Below are 8,066 nucleotides of genomic sequence, written 5' to 3'. Positions count from 1 at the left end.
AGGCAAAACCGTACATTGTACCATTTCGTGAGGAATGAGCAAAATTATTTCCATGGCTAGAAAAAGAAAAAAAACGAAAAAGGCAAAAGATGTACTCTCTGTAGACACGCCTCAACGACCAATGACGCTAAATGTCCTGTAGCAGAGTCGGTTAGAAAATTAGAAATAATGCTCAGTGCATTTGTAATTGAACATAACATTTCGTTTGCCACATTGGACCACCTCAACCACATTTGGAAGTAAGCACTATATGGCAGCTATTACTAATTGTGGACCGATCGTTATAAAATTTAGTGACATGACTTTTGTATATGGGGGATTTCATGTCAAGTGAACCAACTTTTGAAATCGATGTCTTCCGATCGGGATGAAATTTGCACCAAGGTTAGCTCTATTGGATAGTAACTCAGACACAATTTTTCAACAACATCGGTCGAGAACTCTCTGAGTTATAGGGGGTAAAATTTTGACAATTTGGTCAAACAGGGGTTTTTTCTTATCCATGTAACTTATTACCTATTGTTCTTAGCAAAATGTGTTCCACATAGTATAGATAGCTATTTCTTCGATCTTTCGAAAAAAAATATTTAAAAAAAAAAATAAAAAATTTTTAATATTTTTTTTCCGAAATCAAAAACTTTTTTGACTTTTTTTTAAAATACGCTATTTTTTTTTATTTTTTTTTTTTTCTTAAAATAAAGTTTAGATATTTTCCTTGAACACCTACTTGGTCGCTTAGTGGGATGCGAGTGGGATATCTATCAAAATAAATATTTTGTAACTCAAAACATAAAATTTTTGACTTTTTATGCAAAATCAAAAACTTTGTTGACTTTTTTTTTCAAAATGGACCCTTTTTTAATCTTTTTTTTTAGGTCAAACAAAAGCTTAGATATTATCCTTGAAGACCCTTTTGGTCGCTTAGTGGGATGCGAGTGGGATATCTATCAAAATAAATATTTTTTAAATCAAGACTTAAAATTTTTGACTTTTTTTTTTGCAAATACGATTTTTTTTCCAAATGGGCCCTTTTTTTAAAATTTTTTTTGTAGTCAAAAGAAAGCTTAGGTCCATTCCTTTAAGATATTTTTAGTCCCTTAGTGGGATGCGAGTGGGATATCTATCAAAATAAATATTTTGTAACGCAAGACATACAATTTTTTAATTTTTTTTTGCAAAATCAAAATTTTTTTCCAATATGGGCCCTTTTTTAATTTTTTTTTTTGCTCAAAAGAAAGCCTAGGTCCATTCCTTTAAGATATTTTTAGTCCCTTAGTGGGATGCGAGTGGGATATCTATCAAAATAAATATTTTGTAACGCAAGACATACAATTTTTTAATTTTTTTTTGCAAAATCGAAATTTTTTTCCAATATGGGACTTTTTTTTAAAAATTTTTTTTGCTCAAAAGAAAGCTTAGGTCTTTTCCTTTAAGACCTATTTTGTCACTTAGGAAGATGTGAGTAGGATATCTATTAAAATAAAAATGTTGTAACTCAAGACATTCAATTATTGACTTTTTTTTTGCAAATTCGAATTTTTTTTCAAAATGGGCCCTTTTTTAAAAATTTTTTTTTAGTCAAAAGAAAGCTTAGGTCCATTCCTTTAAGATATTTTAGGTCCCTTAGTGGGATACGAGTGGGATATCTATCAAAATAAATATTTTGTAACTCAAGATATACAATTTTTGATTTTTTGGCAAAATCAAAAACTTTTTTGACTTTTTTTTAAAATGGGCCCTTTTTGTAATTTTTTTTTTTGCTATAAAGAAAGCTTAGGCCTATTCCTTTAAGATGGTTTTGATCGCTTAGTGGGATGCGAGTGGGATATATATCGAAATAAATGTTTTGTAACTCAAGACATACAATTTTTGTGTTAAAACATTTATTTTGATAGATATCCCACTCGCATCCCACTAAGGGACTAAAAATATCTTAAAGGAATGGACCTAGGCTTTCTTTTGAGCAAAAAAAAAAAATTAAAAAAGGGCCCATATTGGAAAAAAATTTTGATTTTGCAAAAAAAAATTAAAAAATTGTATGTCTTGCGTTACAAAATATTTATTTTGATAGATATCCCACTCGCATCCCACTAAGGGACTAAAAATATCTTAAAGGAATGGACCTAAGCTTTCTTTTGACTACAAAAAAAATTTTAAAAAAAGGGCCCATTTGGAAAAAAAATCGTATTTGCAAAAAAAAAAGTCAAAAATTTTAAGTCTTGAGTTAAAAAATATTTATTTTGATAGATATCCCACTCGCATCCCACTAAGCGACCAAAAGGGTCTTCAAGGATAATATCTAAGCTTTTGTTTGACCTAAAAAAAAAGATTAAAAAAGGGTCCATTTTGAAAAAAAAAGTCAACAAAGTTTTTGATTTTGCAAAAAAAGTCAAAAATTTTATGTTTTGAGTTACAAAATATTTATTTTGATAGATATCCCACTCGCATCCCACTAAGCGACCAAGTAGGTGTTCAAGGAAAATATCTAAACTTTATTTTAAGAAAAAAAAAAAAATAAAAAAAATAGCGTATTTTAAAAAAAAGTCAAAAAAGTTTTTGATTTCGGAAAAAAAATATTAAAAATTTTTTATTTTTTTTTTTAAATATTTTTTTTCGAAAGATCGAAGAAATAGCTATCTATACTATGTGGAACACATTTTGCTAAGAACAATAGGTAATAAGTTACATGGATAAGAAAAAACCCCTGTTTGACCAAATTGTCAAAATTTTACCCCCTATAACTCAGAGAGTTCTCGACCGATGTTGTTGAAAAATTGTGTCTGAGTTACTATCCAATAGAGCTAACCTTGGTGCAAATTTCATCCCGATCGGAAGACATCGATTTCAAAAGTTGGTTCACTTGACATGAAATCCCCCATATATATAAATAATTTGTATTGAATTGTATTAGAATACTAACATTTTTAAGAGGTTAATGCTAGGTAAAGTGATTTTCGGAAATGGGTCTATATGGCAGCTATGACTAATTGTGGACCGATCATTACAAAATTTGGTGAGGCGAGTTCGGCTTATAAAAACTTATTTTTGCTGAATTTGGTATGGATATCTATATAACTAAGATATTTATGAGAGCTTAACTATTTTCAGATAGGGCAATCGTATGGCGCCATGGCGTCGAGGAGAAATAATGTACCAATTCTAAACAAATTCAATAGGTTTCGTCCTTGGGGCAATGGAAAAGCTTGTACTAAATTTTGTCGAATTATTTTTGAAATTGCGACCTGTAGTTTGATTACAAGGTTTACATAGACATTGCTTAATCGACTCAGAAAGTGAGCCTGAGCAGATTGGGTGTTGGGGCAATATTTTTGCTCGTTACAAATGTCAGCACTAACCCAATATACCCTCCTCACTATGGTGATGTGGGGTATACAAATGGTATAAACGACTTGCAAATTACTAAAAAATTTAATATTTATAGAAAAAAAGTTCAGCAAATCGTAACAAATCTAACTGGGCCTGAAAATACCACTTCAATTAATTTAAAATTATTCGATTAACCGAATAGTTTATATTTTCATTTCAAATTGAAAATACAACAATGAATTTTTTTATACAAAAACATAAAAAAATGGCAAATAAGGTATTTGAGATCATTTTTGTAAACATATCGCCTATTTGCTGCAACAACGTCATTACTCAAAATCCGTGTTTATTGAACTGAGTAATACAAAATATGCGCGGTTCTATAATCTTTCATATAGTTTTATCAGTTTTCAAAAAATAAATTACTTTTTGTGTGAGGGTATTTTTTTATTGTAAACATTGTAAAAATTCACGTTTTCTCGTATATTTGATAAGTAAAAATTTGGGTTAAATACAGGTTAGAAAGATATTAAAATCTCCTATTTAAATTTCTGAAATCGCATGACTTGTTGAAAATTTATTTAAGAAATAGTAAAATGTCATAAAATATTCAAAGATGTTTTTCTCGATATGACTTTTTTTGAATTATGACTTTGTTGCAGCAAATGAGCGATGTGTGAGTTTTTTTAGGGTTTTAGTGAGATCTTCTAAAATAATCTTTTATAAAAATCTTTTACAATTTAAACGATTTTTTTCTTTAGATTTAATAAAACTTTTCTTGGAAAAAACTCTCGCTGATTGTATATTTTGGAGAAATCAAGAATATTCCATTTTGGATTGTTTTAGATATTGATTAATTTAATAGTTTCGTTTGGTTATGATAAAAGACTCATTTCAAAAAAAAAGTTTCGTCTATACATGTAAATACAAAGTTTCAAATACATGTAAATTAAATATGTCAGTTATTATACATACTCACTAAACATGTTTATTGGATGTTCAAAAAATATCTAGTTTTAATTTGAAATTGTATTTGAATTGAAACGGAATAATAAGTACAAACACATTTTTTTAAAGTGTAAAAAAAGGAATTTCGGTTAATCGGTTAATCGACACAAATTAATCAGTTTATTTGTTATTTGAAAATCGGCAATTTCAAATTATTCGAACAGTTAACCGTCCAAAATTAATCGGTTAACCGATTAACGGTTAATCGATTAAATACCCTAGATGGTACAACTAGAGGAAAGTGATTCTAAGTCGATCGGTATACTTTAAGGTGAGTATTAGACTAATATATGTATTTGGATGGCACAAACGCTTTATAAAATGTTTTGGATGACAATAGACCTTTACAAAAATCACGTGCCCATTGATGAAATTTATTGTGGAACAGAAGTGGATTTATATATTTCTACAAATAATATCAATATTGATAATGTTAAAGAAATTGAAGAAAATGCCAAACAATTTTATATCACATTTTGCAATTTTATATCAAGTTTTGAAAAGTAAAGTCAACTTTAATAACGAAGTATTAATGTGGTTCCATAAATTTACTCCCGAAAATGTTATTTCAGTTAAGTAGTATTGTATTGCTTGTTTAGCTGATGTCGAGCGACTGAAGTCGTCAAAAAATTAAAACATTTGTGGTTTTTGGTCGGAAGTAGCTAATTTACAAAATGAGATATATGTTTCCAGACATTTCTAGATTCGTTGCAGGAATTTTATTCATTCCACATACGTCTGCAAATGTAGATAAAGTCTTTTGTTTTAAAAATATAATAAAAACTAAGGATAGATACAGACTATATGTGCCAACATTATCAAGTCTCCTACAGACAAAAGATTGGTTAAGATTGACAAATTCATGCTGCTATGATGTAAAAATTCCAAATAGTTTATTAACTAAACATATAAGTGTCTGATTTTAATCTAATGTTTTCATAAGACTTTTATGTACCTTATTTTATTCATACATATAATGTATATTAATGTTAAGTTTTGTTTTTTTTGATGTTTTAATAAATTAAAAAGAAAATGGTACCGCGAAGATCGAAAAAGTACAATTTTTTTTTGGAGGGTGGTACAAAATTGAAACCCCAATTTAACATCTCTGATAGAAATTAAGGTATTGTTACGATACAAGAGCAAAATAAAATTTAATGTTATTTTAGACATTTAACAAATAAGTTGTGTTACTGAAACAGCAACAATATCAATAATGGTACTGGATAAAACTATACCACATATAGGGGAGTTCACTAAAATTCCCTTAAATCTATTCTTTGTACTTGGATTTATTATAATACGTTGGAATCCCATTGAAAAACCTAAATGGTTACAATTTCTTTTCGTATCAACTCTTTTGTTTAATCTTGTGTTTGGTGTAGTGTGCATGTTTGCATATTTGGTATTTAAATCTTTGGATACTTCAATTGAAAAAACAGCCTACATCATATACTCCACATTTGCCGGTAATTCTCTTATGAAATTGGCCTGCTGTTTCTTCAACCTAAAGAAATTACATCAAGGCTTGAAGAATTTGGAAAAATATTATCCCAGAACAGTTAAGGAACGAGCAGATTATCGACTGGATGAACATTTGAAAGCAATACAGAAATATAATTGTTACTTGACAATCTATCATTTTGGAGTGACTAGTATGTTTAATTTGTTTCCCTTGATAGAATCTATAGTTTTGTACTATCGAAATGAAGAGAGCAGTTTTCTGTATTTGTTGCCTTTTCCGATTTTCTACTTTCATAATGAAAAATCCAGTTTGGGCTATTTAATTGCCTATATTAATCAATGTGCTGCATCTTATTCGGCTTCTTGTCTTTTTCTCGGTTCGGATTTATTGCTGATAACCTGCGTCCATTTGATAAACATGAATTTCAAATATTTGGCCAAAACTATTCGAGAATTTAAGCCAACGGGTAATTTGAGTGATTTTAAGAAACTGAAGGGCTTTATTATTTACCATAATGATATTTTGAGGTGAGTATTGAAAATGAATATAAATAAATATTTGTAGAAGTGCATAGTCTGTCATAGTTGGATGTCAGATCACTTTGTAATGCAGAACTGTTGTAGAATGTAAGAATGGACAATGACTACTCCACATATCTGAGACATTAGATCATTTGTACCGAAAATACTGCCGAGCTTTCAACGCTAAACCTAAGTTAACCTGAAAAATGCTAAAGGCTTCCAGATATATAATAAGAATTTTAGACAATGACGACTAAAATACTATGGGTAGATCTGTTGAGAAGGCTAATAGAGATCGCCAATGATCATATTGAATTGAAATCGCACCTTACACTCATGGGACTTTCGGACAATGTAATTTGTAGGGGATATGAAGATGAGAAAAAAACGATGGAACATTACTTATGGCAGTATCCGACTGGAAAACATTTAAATATGTTACATAAAGGAAACTGAGTACAAAATGTTAGACTACCAGGTCAAATCATTTCAGAGCCATAAATCGTCTATTATTATTAATTGTTAATAAAAGATTACGCAATTTCATTGCCTTCTACTTTCAGAACTGTTGAGCTCATTGACGATACCTTCAACATCTCAATTCTACTAAATTATCTGGGTACTGTGACAATTATATGTCTGATTGGATTTCAGTTGGTGGCCGGTACCAACTTTTTGGATTTAGTTAAATTTCTATCGTTTCTCATTTCGGTATTGACTCATGTCTATTTCATATCAACATTTGGCACAGAAATGATGGGATTGGTTAGTTCTACATGGATTTTTAAATTTACATTTTGAGATTTTATTTATAATAATATCTATTTAATAACTAGAGCTCCGATATAGGTGATGCCTTCATGCATCATCCATGGTATGATGGTCATATTCAATATCAGCGTGCCTTGACTCTGCCCATTAGGCGCAGTCAAAAGCCTGCACATTTAAATGCTTTTCAATTTTTCATTATATCTATGGAAACTTTTAAATCGGTGAGTAGCTAAGTTACATTAAATGTTCAGTAAATTATTAATAATATTTTGTATTTCTTTTTAGTTGGTCAGTATTTCATATCAATTTTTCACCATGATTAAAACTAGTTACGTTGAGGAATAATTGAACTCTTTCGAATAAACAACAATATTAAAATAAAGTAGTGAAATTAGCATGTAGTTTTTGTTGCTTTATGTAGTAAGTAGTAAATAATAAATATATATGTTAGCCCAACAAAATATACTTTTATTGTCCTGTCATGTTTCCCGAAATTCCCAAAAAGTATAGAGAGAAGTCACGAGATGATAAACAAGCGTTGTACTTTATGAAATTTCGATGGCCATATAAAATTGTTTCACATTAAATTTGTTTTAAATATTTGTCGAAAAGAAGAGAAATTTTAGGCGCTGCGAATTATGGCCCCAATGTGGAAAACGAAAAATGACCCCAAAATATAACACAGGCACGAAAGTTTGGGGTAATTTTTCTGAATTTTTGGGGCCTTTTTACATTTGTTCTTTTGGCGATTTTACATTTAATGAGAAGTCAAACAAGTAAGAAAGTATGGTGGGTCAAGCACGACCATATAATACCCTAGGTACCGTGAAATAGCTCCCAAATGAAATAACTCCCCACGAAAAGATGAAATAACACCCAACAAATTTTTCATACAACTTAGGACTTATTTCATTATGAAACAACTCCTAACACATAGGGAGTTATTTCATAATTTTTTGTTGGGAGTTATTTCA

General features: G+C 29.6%; 1 protein-coding gene across 1 annotated transcript; it reads left to right on the top strand.

Annotated features, from left to right (window-relative positions):
- The first annotated feature begins 5,551 nt into the window (after positions 1-5,551).
- On the top strand, positions 5,552-7,437 carry LOC135953607 (odorant receptor 67a-like). The gene is made up of 4 exons (XM_065503564.1): positions 5,552-6,327; positions 6,885-7,086; positions 7,158-7,313; positions 7,378-7,437. The coding sequence occupies exons 1-4, from the start codon at positions 5,552-5,554 to the stop codon at positions 7,435-7,437; spliced, it is 1,194 nt and encodes a 397-aa protein (XP_065359636.1).
- Positions 7,438-8,066: the final 629 nt, after the last annotated feature.

This window comes from Calliphora vicina, chromosome 3, assembly GCF_958450345.1.
Source record: "Calliphora vicina chromosome 3, idCalVici1.1, whole genome shotgun sequence".
Lineage (NCBI taxonomy): Eukaryota > Metazoa > Arthropoda > Insecta > Diptera > Calliphoridae > Calliphora > Calliphora vicina.
The sequence above is the reverse complement of the archived record's forward strand: the minus strand, read 5'-3'. Positions and strand labels throughout refer to the sequence as shown.